An 18,857-nucleotide genomic window follows, 5' to 3' on the forward strand; every position below is an offset into this window, starting at 1 on the left:
GACAGTAACACCTTAATGACATAAATCATATATATTTGAGAAAAGTTTTTCCTTTGGTTCAATTCCCCAGGCATAAGGATTGTCTTCCCTTGGATGTGTAAATAGTGATTATTGTTTATATTATACATTACCCCCAGCTATTTACTTGTGCTGAAACATGTTGTCTATCTTTCGATTTACAGTATTCACTTGTAGGGTGGGATGTACTAATCCTGAAAATGCCGCCAAAACACAGAAAATGCTGTTTTCTGAGTTTTGTCTGAATTCCCATACCATGCTCTGGAATGCGATATATTCTGGAATTTGGACCGGGTGAGCAAAGCCATGGGCTTCTTTTCGCATTCCTTCAGAGCGGAATCATATCCCTCACAGAAGGACTCCTGGGCCATAAACTGGGAAGCTCTTATTTTGCAAAGGACAACTCTTATCTTGAGAGCTGCTTTTTTCAGTTTTAATCGCATTTGTAGGTACATAGCGGTGGTAATGCCAGTATGTACCTTCTAAGTGGAGGGATGTATTGCATCCATGACGTGATGCATTGTACTTCCTGCCCATAGTCTTCATTTACTTCATTTGTATCTCTAACTGTGCTTATTGCCTTAACACAAACAAAAGTTCTTTATATAATTGGTTATTAGGAATGTTTAGTAATATGGCGAAACTATTTTGTACAGATGGAGCAGACGTCCTGGAGCAAAATGTACAATCAAACGATTCCTTATCCACTGGTGACTGTGTAGCTAGACGTTGAATTACATATAAAGATTATACAGGCCGTTAAAAAAATGTTTCTCAATTGCGGCTAATAATTACAATTATTTATTATCGGATTCAGATCCTACAGATCCTGGTAACTTGGCAGTATATAGCCTATAAGCTACTATAGCTAACGCCATCTGAAAATGGCGATAGCTACCGGGAACCATCACTTGGTAAATTAAGCATTTTAGTAGCCCCCACGGAACCCTACGGGCGCTGCTTTGCGGTCGAATACATAGATATCTGTAGCGGTCCCCCATACTGTACATACATCTGGGTGGTACTTCAAACAGTTTTTGATAAATATGTCCCATAGTTATAAACACATTTTTTAGTCTCAGAACTAATAAATCACTTCAGATTGACTTATTTTCTTGCAGCTTTCTGCACATTCATTATAAGAGCAATTTTTATGCCTTAAGAGTTTATGCACCAAAGAAAACACTTTATAACAAATATTTGACTTGGGGTGAATAAACAAAATGAGCCCCCTTCAGTTTTAGATGTTAGTGTCGCTTTAAGGGAAGGAGTCAAGGAGGGAGGCTAAGTACAATGGTAGCAGGAGGAGGGAGAGGGTTAGTTTAGGAAGTGAGGTTTAGTTCATTTTGCATATGTGAATAACACACAATAGTCTATGAAAATAAAGAAAAACACTGCACAGAAATAAAATATACACTGGAGTCGTAATAATCAAAATGTATGCTGTTCATTTAAAAAAAAAAAAAAAAAAAACAGCAAATGTGTTTATTACTAAACTAAATACAGAAATTCTGTAAGCGGTCAGTGGCAAGCGACATTTACATTGCAGATATTTATTTTTAACCTGCCTGGAATTTTAACTGTAGGCACAACAACTCCAGAGTATATTTAGCTAATTAAGCAGTGGTGTACAAATGTCACATCCCAATGAGCCAAGCAATTTCAAGGGCTACCTCGTTCTTCCGTAATCCTCCAGGTACCTGAGCTTGTGCATATGCTGAACATATGGATGTGACATCATCAAACCACTAGTGTCATTGCAAACCAAGCAGCAAGTGAATTAAGAATTAGTACACAGAAAGGAACTAACCATCAGCGTGAAAAAAAGGAATGAAAACACCTTTCAAAGGAATTACACTTAATAACACAACATAGCACTTTGCAAAACAAAAAGTTCAAACAAAACTGTAGTTCAACAAAACCAAAATCATCAGCAAAAGTGAAAAGAACAACAAACAAAAATAAAACATAACAAAACCATAACAAAACATCAAGCTCTTTACTGTTTTATTGTGTATAGCAGTATTACTCTTTGTCCTTCTGTTTATTGTCAGTTTAATATCATTACTGTATAAGTACACAGGGACAGACAAGGAGTATTAAGCACACAAATGTGATAATGGTAAAACACCCATGCGTAACCTCTGCCACCATTGTGTCTTTATTTAATAACTTATTACTAGGTACATGTTGATGTGTGAGGTGCTTTCAGCTTTGTCAATATGATCATACACAATTCAAATATTAATAATTTCATCCCCTCCCCCCTCCAAAACAAAATGAAATAAAAAGGTCACTCAACTGCATGAAAACACCTAGATACTGTAGTTGATATTTCTAAGATTATCAAAGAATAGCGGGGAAATGTAGTGCATCAATACAATTGCAACGTGTCATCAAATGACCTCAGGGACTGTTGACTTCTATTTAAACAATTTTTTTAGGCAGGATTAAAAAACATAAAAAAAAAAAAATTAGTTGAATTCTCAGCATGTCCCTGTGTTGCTTTTCTATCTGCAGTACAAATTTTCTAGTTCAGCGCCTCGTTCATTAATCATATCTTCCCTTAACACCCATGAGAAGCAGTGGGGAGCAAATGATATCTATTATTTGCTGAAATTACAGGAGAGAAGCATCAAGATAATGTTAAAATTAGTTTTTTGGATGAATCGGATGAGATAATGGGCTGGCTCAATGTGCCATTTCTTCATGAATAGGTCAGGAATCATAAAGAGGATCTGTTCCAAATTCCCTACTCTCTCACAGCAGATGATTGAATTACTCAGTGCATAAAACATTCCACTTTTCTCCATGAGTTAATAAGTAGGGGCACTACTTTAAGTAAAAAAAACATGTACATTGAACATGACGTTATGCCTTGCGGTGAATCAGTGGTTGAGAATATATTAAATCACCACTTATGGGTCGATCGTTCTAGGTTACAGGTCACTACCTTTCATCTTGCAGTCACTGCTTCATTATATAAAGAGAGACATCACCATTCTATTCTACCAAGTGCCCTTCATGAGATAATGTGTACAGAAAATAGGTCACACATGCAGTGGGCTGTGAAACCATTGCTCATAGCAGTAAGGAAAACAACGACCAAAAACTGGTAGTTATTATCTCCGTAAACTAGTAGCTATTATCTCCTATTACGGGTTATAGAGGAACAGGTGTATTAAATTAGTGTACAGTTGCAAAACAGTTTTAGTTGGATATTGTTATAGTCTTTCCCAAATAGCTTCCAGATTTAACCCCTAAAACATTTTCTGTGTAAAATGGCTGTCAGAAGAGGGTAGGAAATTGAACAGGACTGGAAGAGAAACAGTTCTTTCTGTTTGCTGAGATACCTAAAATTATTATGTGAATTAGTCTATTTTAGAAATCTGCTGAATAAATATAATAAGGTTTTCAAAATATGGATATTTTTCTGCATGCTTTGGTTTGATGTGGTTTACATTAGGAAAGAAATCTAAACAGAAGAAACAAAAAAAAAAAAAACGAAACAATCTTACGTCAATTATAATATAAATATATATATCTTTTTATCTTACCCATGTCTACAGAGAGCTGATTGGCGAACCACTCAGTTTATTCATCATATTGAATTGATCCAGCTGAAAGCACCTACACCATGTAATTTATCTCCCTCCCAATTTGACCTCTTATTATATATCAAAAACGTCTTTTCCAAGGCCTTACCCTTTTTGTCCTGGTGATTATGGAAAGAGTCAGCCACATGGGGGTCTGTGTTCTCAGACGAGCCATAGGTGTCCTTCCAGTCCAGCATAGTACCCCTATCGTAACTCTCGTGACCTCTTGAGGTTGTACTGGGATCTAAGGAATTTGAGGGTTCACATTTAGCAGACACAGTGTTAGCAAAAATCTTTGAATTTCTCTGTAGTTTATGATTGGTGTTTTGGAACTATACCTACACAAAAGAGACCTAATTTTATTACTGAAAAAAGGAAATGTACAAATATTTTGAGTAGGCGGGCACTATATTTCATTACTCTCTGGTAATTTAAAAAGTCATTTATGATTGTTTAAGGGCAGAAATCTTAATACTGATTATAGAACTACTATGTGTTATTCATGCAGTGTACTTGCTGTTCCAAAATGAGAACTGGATGTATGTTTGTGCTTAGATGAGCAAAATAAATAATCAATTTCAAATCAGATGTGTCTCTAGACAATAATTCTAGGGTATTTGTTTCACTATAAAAATGTTTTATTTTGCAAAATATGAAATATTATACGCCTTTAACAATAAACACAGTGGTTAGATAATATTCCCTTTTTGGTTGTTTTGTTTTCCATGTCTTCCTTCCAAGTATCATTATTGAGGTTTCCCACAAGGATCTATGCTATTTTAGGCAATGCTTTTAGACAATCTGGAATAAATATTGCCTTGTCTACAGACAAATGACAACACCAGAACAGTCAGATTCTGTGATTTAAGCCACTAATGTACAATATTAATTGGCTCTGAGGAATTTGAAGATAAGGGTCTCAAGTTGTAAATACTTCACAATTTTATGTTTTCCAGAGCTGCATGTAATATATGATTCTTCATCATCAACACTTGTAATTTGTACAATATTTTACTGAAGCTTTTGATTTTGTGACATGTGCTTTGTCTGGCAGTTTGCATTCACCAGCTTCATATTGTTCAATGAGCAAATGTTACAGGGAATCTGAACAATGATTCAACTACAGTAGCAAACTGCAGCTTGTCAGACAACAATAAGGATATTCATGAACATTATGGAGTGGTTTAATGCACTAACCTTGTGTAAGGCAGTTTTTCTTATGATGGAGAAAACTATTGTATGGTAAGGTTGAACACCAGGTCAGTTATAGCCTGCAGGATAATGGTCTAGTCAAGTGCATGTCTGTGATAAATACTACATGTTAGGACTTCATGAATATGGTGCACAAGACCATAGCAAGTAACTGTACCTAAAGGCCCCTCATACCGTATGATCCATACAAGTACCAATCCTCAGACCCAACAGCACAGATGATCCGCCGATCACTGAGTCGTCGGTAAAAGAGGGAAATTAAACATGTTATAAATCCTCCAATTGCAGATCCTGACCATTTTTGGTCAGACTCCAAGAATCAGGATTTTTAAACATGTTTAATAAATGGGGAATGGGGAAATTTCCACAACTTCTTGTTAATGTATGGTCATCTTAAAAGTCAGCAAAATGGCTTTTCCTATATATTTGTGATATTATAACACCGTCCATTTTATATCATTTTATGGAATTGTTGGTAATTCAAATTCTGTGCTATTAAAATAAAAGTACATTACTTCTTGTCACCATATTATTTTATTATTATGATAGGATTTGATAGACCATTGATATTATCCTGATACATTAGGAGCCTAAGATACTTACACAGGCATTTAGTACTATGGCCCTCATTCCGAGTTGTTCGCTCGCAAGCTGCTTTTAGCAGCTTTGCACATGGTAAGCCGCCGCCTACTGGGAGTGAATCTTAGCATAGTAAAATTGCGAACGAAAGATTAGCAGAATTGCGAATAGACACTTCTTAGCAGTTTCTGAGTAGCTCCAGACTTACTCGGCAACTGCGATCAGTTCAGTCAGTTTCGTTCCTGCTTTGACGTCACAAACACTCCCAGCGTTCGCCCAGACACTCCCCCGTTTCTTCAGACACTCCCGCGTTTTTCCCAGAAACGGCAGCGTTTTTTCACACACACCCATAAAACGACCTGTTTCCGCCCAGAAACACCCACTTCCTGTCAATCACATTACGATCACCAGAACGAAGAAAAAACCTTGTAATGCCGTGAGTAAAATACCTAACTGCATAGCAAATTTACTTGGCGCAGTCGCACTGCGGACATTGCGCATGCGCATTAGCGACTAATCGCTCCGTTGCGAAAAAAAAAATAACGAGCGATCAACTCGGAATGACCACCTGTATTTTTTCCTTTTATTAAAGGTGTTTGCTAACAAGCGTTTTTCCCTATTTAATGTCCATGCAATTGTGAACCAGATTCCCTTCAACTCTTTGTTAGCCAATGGAAATGTAAGCTTTCGGCTCGGCTTCAGATTAACTCCGTGTATAATTGCTGATTTGTTTGTCTGCTGACTGCAATATTTAAACTGAAAAATAGAGTACACAATGTGAATCGCCCTTGGAAAATTATTTTTCAACAAATGAATAAATCAATATATTTAGCAAATAACACGGTTTGTGTGTGTTCGGACTATTATGCTTTCAAAGCATCTGTCAGTAATGTTCTAAGAGGAGTCAATAAAATTGTAATCTTGCCACAATGAGTATTTAAGACAAATGCTACACTGTTTGACCCTCTTGTGTTTTCGCAGGTAACAAAGAGACACCCTTTCTTTTCCCAACAGCGCCTCTTTGTTAGGGAACTGAACGCAGAATAAACAGTACTGCTTGAATCTGAATGACTATTGTGTTGGGTAAAGGATGAGGAGGAACACTGGTCACCGCATGATACGGACTGTGTATGGTCATTTGAGGACAAACACAAGGAGATCAGTACCAGCTCCTGTCTGATTATCCTTATCTTTGCTGTTATTTATATAGAAACTGCAAGGGTTTCATTTCTTAAATAGCAACAATTACAGAAAGAGGACAAACTATACGATGAGAAGAGTTGCTACTCTAAAAAGATCTCCCAGGATTTGCTTGTCTATGGCACCTGTCCTGATTCTTATCAAGGAACCGAAAAGGTTTCCCTGTATATACACGGATACAAAATGCACTAACATTCCATTTTTTTTCCTTATATGTTGAAATGGATGTAATTGCTATATTCCCAGTTATAATTTCCATGGTTGGATGGCTGACATCAAACTCAATCAATTCATGCCAACAATGAAGGATGGGGCGGTTATCATCATGACATTAAATCATAATCTATATGATGATTACGATGACCATTAAAATCTCAGATAAACCTGTTTAGTGTGATCAGCTACATAACTGCATAATAAAATATTGATCGGAAGTGACTTAAAGGCTATTACCCATAAAAGTGATATTAAACTCAAACTGAAGATACCGCAAATATGAGAAGTCATATTACTGGGAGAGAGAGAGAGAGAAGGGGGGAGGGGGGGGGATCTGTCTTCTGAGAGCATGGTCTGATTTGATCTGACAGGCATGAGATGAAGAAGAATACTGAATGGGCATATGTATGTGACCACTGGCTTGTCCACACTGCGTGACGCCTCTTGCCATTCAGCGCAAAACCTATACCATCCGATTAGTCCAATCTGAGTTCCCCTTATGTAGCAAAGCAAGTTAATGAGCTGGTCATATATGGTAAAATCATTTAATCTATGAAGTACATTACAAGTTAGTATAAACTGATGCTCCCTGGAACTATATATATTATTGTGTAGTGTCTATTCATTGCTAGGATAGTTTAGATATTTTATCTACTTTGTTACAGGTAACACACTTGCTGCAAGTACTGAAAGACTGGGATGCTGTAATTTAAGTATGTTATATTGGTGATACATCGATTCCCAGATGCCGATCCAATTGGTGGCTGACGATCGGCAAATTCTGAAAAATTCAGCATGTTACAAATCCCGACTTGCCGAATCTGAACATTTTTAGGGTCAGGATCAGCAAATCAAGATTGTCCAACATGTTGGATTTTGCCTATCACCCGACCAGGCATTAGTAGAACGTGGAATTGCCCCAATAGATGCCTGATGTATGAGCCGCATTAGTTAATATAAAAGATCAATGATCAATGTAAAGCATGCACTAATGTGTCTTGTTATGTCATTGGACATATAGTGCATCTCAAAATGTGATGCAATGTGTATTTCAACCACAGCTTGGAATCTTCTATGTGGAATAAACAATAGTTACCTCATGACATCTGAATTTTTACACAATTTTTCCATTATGCTACCCATAGTGATGACCTAATTTTAACTACACCACATAGAATCTTATATGGGTTAAAAATGGATTTGAGCTGGTCGCCTTTGTTCTCTTCTGACATTTAAATCCGTGCGACTTCACTTAAAAAGAGTATCTCTGAGACATTATCCTGAAACATAAAAATCCATGAAAATAAAAATGACATGTAGCTTCCAGGGAGTCCCTGATAAGTGCGGTGTTTCTTCAATATAATGTGATATTCCTAAGATATGAATATGCCAAGAGACCCGGATGGATGGAAACGCTAGCAGATTTAAATTAATTAGAGGAAAGACATCTAGTCTAGGTGAACTACATATCTAAGAGGATGTTCAAAACATCAGCTACAGAAACCTAATTAGACAACTAGAGGAATGGGTGAGCAAGACTAAAATAGGAAAGGGAAGGTTTTGTTAAAGTAAATGGTCTAATTAACCAAAATTGCCTCTTATCCAACATAAAGACCTGTTAACCAAACAGGGCAGTTCATGATCTCATGCTGGAAATGACCTAGTAAATCTATGTAGGGTAGTTGAAAAAATAATAGGAACGCTAGGCAAGGCATTGCATTGCCTCCGGCAGGTTCTGCCTATTAGACAAGCAAGTTAACAACTCATACCAAATTGTATTTAATTAGAGACTTTAGCTTATGTCTTCACATGCCAAAATAAACCTCTCGCAAACAATAGAGCGCTGTTTGAAATGTACTGAGAGTTCTGTATAAATTTAGACATGTCATTTATCCACCTACATGTTCAATGGGAAAAAAATATAGAATATCTATTGTTAATTTGTATCAAAATACTGTCAGGGAAGCAATCTGCAAGACCATTAACCAAGCATTATCAGATTAAAGGAACTTAATACATTATTAATGTGATATCCGTTTATTATGTTAGTCTGTAGCCATGGATATCAGACTTCCACTACCGTTCCCAATTTATCAAAATAAATATTTTTCCCTTTGCTTACTAGTTTCATATCTTATATCCCATGATCAGTGAAATCAGAAACTATTGCTGGGAGATAAATATATCTGCTATAGTGCTTTAATAGCTATAAAAGGCGCTAATAGAATTTGAACATAACAATATAATGAGGAAGGCATACTGTTGATTTGCTGGATTGTTTTTATTTTTTTTAAACCCTTTAAATTCGATTTCTAAATTATATTGTCCCATATCGGGTCTTTTTACTATTAAATATTTGTGGAATATTCCCCCGAAAGGGTGCCCGACAGGATACCGCCATCTCCAGGTTGTGTTGCTCTATAGTAGTTTATGGGCTACTAATTCACAATTTTTTGGGAGGGGGAACCAACGCGCATTGGCTGCCGGGGACTCAAAACAGGTAGAATTGTGATAGCGTAGCACGACTTCACTCTTCCAACTCTTTGTCAGGACGGGCTCTTATTGAAACCTGTCTCCATGCAAGAGGAAGATAGCAAATATGTGTGCAAATATTAACTTTCACTTTACGATTCAGGCATAAAATATTCACCATATCTGCATTAAAAATGGTTGATTGTGATAAATATCCCCTAAATATTGTGATGTATTTTGCCATTTAATTTTTTATTTATTACTGAAATAAAAACACTTGTTTTTGTAATCCATGTATTACACAAGGGAATGATCTAGAAGCCCCGCTCACTTGCTGATATCCTGGAAAGCGCACCTATCCTACAGGAAAGCCTTCCTATGAAGCGGCAATTTTGGTACAACCAGAACCACAGCTAGAGATGTGCAAAAAAAGAGATCTAAGATGAAAAGTACTGCTACAGGAAGGTGTTGAGTGGTTTATAAAACATGTATAAACTGACCATACACTGTGTAATATATTTCCTGATCAGGGGGTGCAGTTGAAAAGTCTATGGGAAAATAGTTGAGGAAAAAAATTGTAACTGGAAGTTTGTAAAATAAGGAAAATAAAAATAATAATACAATAACATGAAAATATAAACAAACAAATAACATATTCTAAAAAGGAATTCTTAAAGTTCTGTACTTTTCTTACCATTTAATGCCACAAAAGAATCTGGAAAAGAAAGGAGAAAAAGAAATGGTTACTTCTGCCTCTTCCATCCAACTTGTGGTCTATGAAATCTAACACCTTCCTCACGGTCCACCTATTCCTCCTGTGATTTTTACCACATCAAAATCAACACTAGAAATGCCCTCTACATTTCCCCTTCTGCAAACACAGAGGTTCCTTTTCATGTCAAAGTCACAATGATAGAATTCTTTCAGCTCAGTTACTGCAAAGTCTTTGCTATTATTGTTACAGGTAATGTTGACTCTGGGAATTTAGAAGGCTTATTTCACCCAAAGTAAACACAGGGCTGATTCTTTGCTTACTTTGGCAGTCGCCTAGGCCGTCTGTATTGCCATGCTCCACGTCTTGCTCAAATGGCGCTCTGTGAAGGAGGAAAGAAACACAGGATTAGAACCCGAGCGCACAGGCTTCATGCAGCTGGTGTAACAACATCAAAGCCTCATGTGCACAGTTTGGACACAAAAATTGCAACGTAATGACACTTAAACCAAAGCACAACTGAAATGTAGCTGCCAGTGGGAACCTTGAATGGGATACGGTCATTAGGTCGACCACACTTAGGTCGACCACCATTGGTCGACATGCATTAGGTTGACATGGTCATTAGGTCGACATGAACAAGGTCGACATGGAAAAAGGTCGACATGAGTTTTTTTTAAATAATTTTTTTTAACTTTTTCATACTTTACAATCCACATGGACTACGATTGGGAATAGTAACCTGTGCCGAGCGCAGCGGTAGTGGAGCGAGGCCCAGTGACTAAAGCATGGCGAGCGGAGCACTAATTGGGGTTCCCGGTCACTTTACGAAAAAAAACACACCCAAAAAAGTTTAAAAAAACTCATGTCGACCTTTTTCCACGTTGACCTTGTTCATGTCGGCCTAATGACCATGTCGACCTAGTGACCATGTTGACCTAATGCATGTCAACCAATAGTGGTCACCCTAATGACTGTCGACCTAAGTGTGGTTGACCTAATGACCCATACCCCCTTGAATGTATCTCCCTTAAAAATAGCTGTAAGGTTAGCTATAAGCTATTGCATACTCTTTGTTATATTTTTTATTTTATTTTTTTCAAAAGTAAAACAACGGCAAAGAAAGTTAGTTTGGTGTCCTGCAGTGAATACAGTGTTTATTTATTTTACATTACTTGTTTGGGCACATTTTCTGATTTCTATGTCACTGACGTGATCCCAGCACACAGCAATTGAAACACCTGAAGTTCTACACTGTATGACAAAATATTAAAGTCTCCAGTTCAAGTCTGGTGCCAATAGTGGAGATGTGTGCAAACAGGGATATCCTGAAAACTGACTTGCTTTGACACTATGGAGCTCATTCTGAATCAGACACAAGCACAAATGCAGACAGAACCCCACGTATATCTGCAAACTATGCATGCGATGCGCTATGCATACACAGTGGGAGTTTGTGTGGCAACAGGCCAGTGATCATGCGATTACGCGGAACTGTCTCATGAGAGTGTCATTGGTGTATCGTGTGCGCGTGTAGATCGACTTCATTTGGAGAGTACATACGGAGATGGGATGACTGTTTCTGTTTGATCTTTTGCACCCAGCATGTAAGTGCTTATATCATGATGAAGGCAGCATACAGAAAACCAGTGTGTGGGCTGGACATCCGCATAAGACGGACAGGTACTCATCATAGATGGGTGTATATAATCGCACTACCATAAAGTAGTAAGAGAATGAGGTCCTATGTGTTCAGGATTCTGTTACTGCAAAAGCTCATTCATGTGTCATCTCTTTCCAATGTAAAATCATGGCAAAATAAGCGCCAACCCAAATAATCCCAAAACACAACTTTTGGTGAAGCTCCTCCCATCGCATGGACACGCCTGCGTTTTTCCAACCACTCCCAGAAAACTGTCAGTTGCCGCCCACACATGCCTTCTTCCTGTCAATCTCCTTGAGATCACCCGTGTGAATGCATGCATACGCAGTTTGGACCTGATTGCCCACTGTGCGAATCACCCCCAATTTGCAGTATTCAAATGATATATCACACCCAATCTCCTTTCTAAATTGATCCCCTCTATTGCGCATATGGCGACCATAGTAATCAGGTTTAGCTGCATACATTCTTATTAGCCCCAAATAGTCACAGATGTTACAAACATGCCAAATACTCCACGGGCTGCCACAAACAGGAATACTAGAGAATGTTTTACTAGAGGCAATTGGCATGACCGTTGGAAAAGTTTTGCTGGTTATGTAGCTTCATTATCACCTTCTTACTAATTCTGTTCAGTGGATCCGTGTAAAAACAACAATTCTTTTAGGTAGAGAAAATAAGAGTATATATTATATAGCCTCATAACAGCTGATGTGCCTCCTGTTTCAAGGACACTTCTTAAACTCTCATAAGTCTGCAGCATCCGTTCCATTAATGTGCTACCCTGACCTCCATAATGGGAATGATACTGGAAGCACAGAGAAATATGCTATTTAGGATTGAGCAGCATGTGTCACCCAAACAGCCCCTTGTACAATAAGTGTTGTGTCTTCCTCCTGTCATCTGTGGCCTGGAATGCTGCTCAGATGTGCGGATATTTTTAGACAGCCGCTCCATACTTTAGTCAGATGCTTGTGTTCATACCAGAAACTTTTGCTTTCAATTCTCGTTAATGAAAACAATATGAGATAGGCAATCCATGGACAAGTGGCTTACCTCTTTTTGTTTACAGTAAACAAACCGAACTTGTACACAACAAATAATTACTTAGGAAGGCGGCTGTGGCTTACTAAAATATTGAGCATCAAAACAAAGTGAACCCAAAATAACCATTTAGCCATGGAAGTAATTAAGCTTTCGGCAGTTTATGATGTAACAGCTTGTGGTTATCGAATATTAACAGCTGTTTGAAATGTACTAGGCATTTTTGAATCTGTCCTGACCAGTGTTCTTTAGATAGGCTTCTAGAATCAATTCTAGTGTATTAAATGTAATTGTACAATGGAGGTATTGAATAAATGTTAAGTATAATAAAGGGATGCAGTTAAAATACTGGCTTGTGGGATCCCGGTCGATCACCGATAATCCCAACAGCCGGTGAAATGCCGTTGGACGGAATCCAAACCACCGCAGGTTTTTTCCACTCGGTTATTGGGTCCACGCCACCAACCGAGTAGGAATATAATCTGAGGCAAGCGTCCGAACGTGGCAAGCGTAACGAGCATACGAGGGGATCTGCTGCCTCGCAGTCGACAAATGGAAAGCCGCTGTTGGTATACTGACAGCCGGCATCCGTCTGCCGGAAAAACATAATGGGAAATTCAAATGTTTGAAAAGTAATTTGGGTGTCTGCTTTTTCCTATCTAACAGACAGGAAAAAAAAAACACCCAACCGACTTTTCAAACATTTGAATTCCCCCCATAGAATGAAATGCCGTTAGGTCATGATCTGATAGTGTGCGCATTTATCAGTCACCCATGTTTGTTAGAGATTTACATTGTTTGGTCATTTTGAACACGTGTCAAAAACTGAGCACTGATACAGCTGTACATCATTGATCATGTACAGAATAGATACTAAAGTATTCCAGAAATCTAGTGTAGGTGGCATGGTAGCATTGATTGCCCTAACATGCACCTCTTAAATTTAGCAATAAGAGTCATTACTGTTACTGCACCATTGTATGTTCAGACTACATCGCAAAAACAGATTAGAATTGTTTATGCAGCAGTCATTTTTTAAAACATCTTTTATTTTTATTTCCAGTTTAACAGATAACGTCTCTGAGCAGTTGGATGAATTGAAAGGTCCTTTGAAAGGTCCTATTGTATTTTCCATAATGGCAGCTGCTCGCCAAGGACAACTTCTTCTTGTTAAAGAACTTGCTCCCTAATATTCTTCTGCAAATACCTATATTGTTGTTTCCATAGCTTGTAAGTAGGGCCCTCATACCTCTATGACTGTTTGTTTTTACCCAGTTTTGTCTTCTAATTGTGTCCAGTTGTAAAGCACAACGGAATTTGCTGCGATATATAAGAAACTGTTAATAAATAAATAAATAAATATTGTTGGATGAAAACATTAGCTCATTGTGTGAGGCTGGCTGTACATTACTCAGTCTATTTTTTTTTTATAAATGATAATTACCACTGTATCTCAGCAGTCATAGCTCCAACGCAAAGTCAATTGCTTATCCAATTAAAACATTCACTGACATAACAACTGTGGAATAGTTTTATCTGTTGATTTGTGTCAACTTACTTAGTACCAGGTGGCAGCTGTGAACATGTTCCTGCATCTCGCAACCAAACACAGTAAGGGTCTCTGGAAGCGATACAAGTCCTAGAAACAACAGATTGAGAGCAGAGAATGAGGATTTCATCTTGTTTAACCCAAGCACACACAGACCATTCTGTACATTGGGGACCAGCAGAACAACATTAGCCTAAGGGAAGATCCCATAAATGAGCTACAGCAGAATAGGAAAATAACAGACCAAGACATACTTTTTGCACTTCATGTGGCGGTCGCATCTTGAAAGTGGAACCCAGACAACACAGGTGGAAAATGCCACGTACAGAGCATTGTTCTGCTTGTCAAGCTGCATGCCAATTATCCTCTTGTCCTCCGTGCCTTCATAGTTACACCTACAAACAAGAGAAGATGTCAAAGGGGAAATTGTATCATATATAATAAAAGGCTAACATGGCTCCTCACCTCTATAGGGGGAATTCAAGTGTGTTGCGCACTGACGGCCACTAGATGGCACTCAACGGAGCAATTCAAGCGTTGCTCCGTTTTGGCTCGCAAACAGCCGCCGGCGCTGACATTACTATTATATTGTTCCGTCATTTTGAAGGACTGGTAACTAGTTAATAATATTACTGTTTTCTAACAACTATATTAACTTTGCACAAGTGCAAACTTGAAAGCCAATGTCACCTAATTTCAGCTACTAGGTGGCACTGTGTGATATTTTAGTCTATCCCAACTGAACAGCAATTGTTCCAGTGATCTTTCAAGACTAAAGAGATCAGTTTATATTTTAACTTTAATTAATATAATCAATTCGGAAACTACCCAATACAAGCTACCAACAGGCCTAACAATATATTGGCAGCATGTGATAAAAAATACAATATGAATCAGCCCTTATAAGGAATGCGATAGGGGCCTGATTCAGAGATGTATGCTAATGCATTTGCAGCTGCAAATTTGTACGCAGCTAATGTGCAAAACTATGCTAATTCTGTAACCTCCAGGAAATGTACTGAGACGCCCACCGGCGGTCTCTCAAATCTCAGCGCCTGTGTACTAAGATGCAGCATCCATCACACATCGGTTCCAAGTAACCTTATGGTTGTGCAATATGGCCACAGTAAGTTGGACGCTGGAGCCCTTTCTACTGCATACGGGATCGCAGGTGTATGCTGAGACATGCGTCAGAAAACAGAAATTACAGGCCTGCGTTTAAGTTGCCGCTACCTCCATCCCGCCCATAAATGCCTTTCAATCCAATTGAGAATAAGTCCTCGCTGCATACACCATCGCGGCCCATGTGTAGTATGACATGCGCAGTTAGCTGATAATCGCTTAACTGCGTAAATATGGGCACAGCGTACATCTCTGATTCAGGCCCACAGTCTGTAGTGTGTGCAATGAGGCTCTGGGAATAAACTTCAACATCAACACTGTACATCTAAATTAAATGTTTGGGTATATATATATATATATATATATATATATATACACACACACACACACACACACACACACACACACACACACACACACAGTCAATGTACAGAGTATTTTAGTAGAACATCATTACAAAAGTGACTAATATGTACAACAAAGAATAAATATAGATTAATAGTGTATTTCAGTTTTATGCGGCTTTATATAAGAGAGGCAACAAGAGTCACACATTTCACCCACATACAATTATTCAGAGGTGGCTGCTAAAAGCTCATCTCACATATGGAGGGAATAGCGGATGAATTGCCTACAATCTTATAATAGGAGCACTGGTAATAAGTACGTCACAATAAGCCTGTCTGGGCATAAACAGGATGTGAACTGGAAAAGTAGCAACTTGAATTCCTCTATTAGGCTGTAGTTGTCTTGTAGAAATTGGATGCAGCTTACTAGGAGTCAGACAATTGCAGCAAGTCACCATCAGACACTGGGCCTGATTCAGCTGTGGTTGGAGTGGCTATCACTTCCTTAGAAGCAGCAGTGACAGCGCTGTATGGTGTTGCAGAACCAGGTGTCTATAACAAGCAGACACCTCCTGCTACTGTAGCGATCCGACCTGCATCTTAGGACTCGGATCAGTCATCTACCATCGGCGGCTTGCGGCAGCCATGGGGACGCGTAAGCTGCCCGTTGTGGAGGCCAGGAAATCTCTGTGCAACCATGGAGAGCCCTGGCCTCTTCTCTCCCCCTAAACGGCAGCGGCACGTCTCAGTTTGGAGAGACGGAGGCAGTTTCTGACCCATCTCCACCCCCAAATGGCATCAGACTGTCAATCATTGCCAGTCTGATGCTGGACTGCGCATGCGAACGGGTCCTGTGCATGAGCAAAGTACTCCCAATATGCTGACTTATTGTGCATTTCAGCAAGTAACCGTCTGATAATGTGCTTCCTGACTGTGCACTGCTGCAAGTAAATGACTGACAATGTGCTTTCTGATTGAACATTGCAGCAAGTAACCATCTGACTGCTCACTGACTACATTGCAACCAGTAACCGCCTGACATGGAGCCTAAATCTGAGGGGCATGCAATGTCAATGTCGGAAAAAGTGGAGCGATTTTTGGCCACTGCTTATGCACGCATGCAGCACATGATTAACGATTTTGGGCACACGGGATTTATTTGCAAAGTGGGGTAGGTAACGGGGATTGGCTAGAAAATGCAGCCATGTCAGGACCGTTTTATGTGCATTCCCTAGTCAGCCACAGTGAATCTGTTCACAGCTGGAGAGGCTCTGGCGTCTCAGGACAGCCATTCATTCTGAGACAGCACAGGTCTCCATAAATCCAATGATGCAACCAATGTGCACCTGATGTTCCCGCTTATGTACGTGAGCAGCAGCATTTTTGCAAGTACCCTGCAGGCAAAATGGCAGCTGTGCATGCAACTGTGTACACCTCTGGCCCAATGTGCTCAGTGAATGTGCATTGCAGCAAGTAGCCATTTTCTATATTTGTCATAGTAGAAGATTTTACCATATACAGATGCTTCCTCATACATCTAGCCTCAATTCGCCATGCACCGCGAGATGCCTGCTGTGAGCCAGCAGTTCCTGTGCTACTATCCTAATTTAGGGTATCTTATTTTTTGCCAAAAATGCATTTTTAGCGATGCGAATGAGACACATTTTTGCCAAAAAAAAAATGCACAAAAAGATGCCCGATTCATGTTTGTAAGGAATTGAACAGCCAAATTCTGTATCACTGAGATTCTAATGCAGCCAATAATTGAATCCCTCCTCCCTAAGCTTCTAACTCAACATGTTCATGAAATCTTGGCCTTCAGTTTCTGACTTTCTCCTATTAAAAAATTTCGGAACTTTTTTTTTCCCTTGGCACAAAAACCACACCACACCACAGCACAGCACAGCACAGCACAACATATAGACACAGACAAGGAAAGACGTACTTTTCAGGATTATAAACATTCATCTCCTCCAAGAAGAGACTATCACTAAGGAAGCCGCTGTATCCTGTCCTTGCCAGGAACTTGAGAATCACTCCCCTCTCCGATCCTAGAAACACCACTGTGTGATTTTGGTACGGACCTGCGGCAATGTCAACTGCAATTTTTGATAGACGATACCTAGAAGAAAGGTCAGGAACATTGTAATTATCAAATTGGTTCAAATTTTTTTAATTTTATGTTCCTGGTTACTTTTACTATTCCTATTTCCTATGTATTCAAATATATACATTTGCCCAGGGATGAATTAAAAGAAGGGGCCCGTGTGCAGACTCTCTCTATCAGCAGCCGCAGATCTGGCTTTGTGTGAGAGTCTACTGCGCATGTGTAGGTCTCCAGGAGCGTGGCGCCTGCGCCTTATTCCAGGAACATATCTACTGTGCACGCATGAATCTCTATATTAATAAAATCACAAAAAGGATTTATGTCACCAGTGCCGGCCACCGTGGGGCTCTGGAAGGATATGCATAAGTATATGGGTGCAAAGAATGCATTTGCCTTGTTTTTATACTAAAGGATCATTCCAGAAGTGTATCAAAATTTAAATAATTCAAAAAATATTTTTTACACATTTGAATTAATACTCTTCATATGCAAATGTAAAGCTGCTACTTCAGCAAAATACATAATTACAGCGTGTCTAAATTGTGATGAAATTATGAAAAATTCCTATGATCTTATATATATAAATTATAAATATGACAGCAAAGTGTTTCTGATAACTGAAATAAAAAACAAACAAAAGTAACTAAAAATAGTAAATAGAAAGCATTAGATCATGGAGGTGTGAATGGCACATATACAGTATATACATTGCTAGAAGATGTCTGCACTCACATTCATGCTGTATATTTGTCATCATTAGGAGTGCTCCACTAGGGAAGCCTTCTTGGGGTTTCACATATACCCACAGTTTTATGACTGTTTCAGCAGCCAAATGAGGGTACTTCCCAACACATACAATGCAGAATATGAGTTCAGTTGAAAGTCATCATCAAATGATATTGATGAGTGCCCTCATTTGACTGCTGAAACAGTCATAAAACTGTATCTATCAATCTATTATATATATATATATATATATATATATATATACACACACATACATACATACCAAATGTATGT

The 18,857-nt window shown here is 38.7% G+C and overlaps 1 protein-coding gene across 5 annotated transcripts in view; it reads right to left on the reverse strand.

Moving 5' to 3' along the window:
- The window catches only part of SEMA6A (semaphorin 6A), a 223,238-nt gene that overhangs the window by 73,745 nt on the left and 130,636 nt on the right, over positions 1 to 18,857 (reverse strand). For 2 of the 5 annotated variants that reach the window (XM_063964175.1, XM_063964172.1), the window contains exons 13-19: positions 17,676 to 17,852; positions 14,516 to 14,656; positions 14,271 to 14,351; positions 10,329 to 10,387; positions 9,988 to 10,008; positions 9,794 to 9,841; positions 3,724 to 3,858 (exon numbers count right to left, since the gene is read on the reverse strand). In XM_063964175.1, the coding sequence (XP_063820245.1) occupies positions 3,724 to 3,858; positions 9,794 to 9,841; positions 9,988 to 10,008; positions 10,329 to 10,387; positions 14,271 to 14,351; positions 14,516 to 14,656; positions 17,676 to 17,852 (662 nt within the window). The remainder of the gene's footprint in view (positions 1 to 3,723; positions 3,859 to 9,793; positions 9,842 to 9,987; positions 10,009 to 10,328; positions 10,388 to 14,270; positions 14,352 to 14,515; positions 14,657 to 17,675; positions 17,853 to 18,857) is intronic. The other 3 variants (XM_063964176.1, XM_063964174.1, XM_063964173.1) reach the window with 2 other exon arrangements.

Source organism: Pseudophryne corroboree, chromosome 1 (assembly GCF_028390025.1).
Source record: "Pseudophryne corroboree isolate aPseCor3 chromosome 1, aPseCor3.hap2, whole genome shotgun sequence".
Lineage (NCBI taxonomy): Eukaryota > Metazoa > Chordata > Amphibia > Anura > Myobatrachidae > Pseudophryne > Pseudophryne corroboree.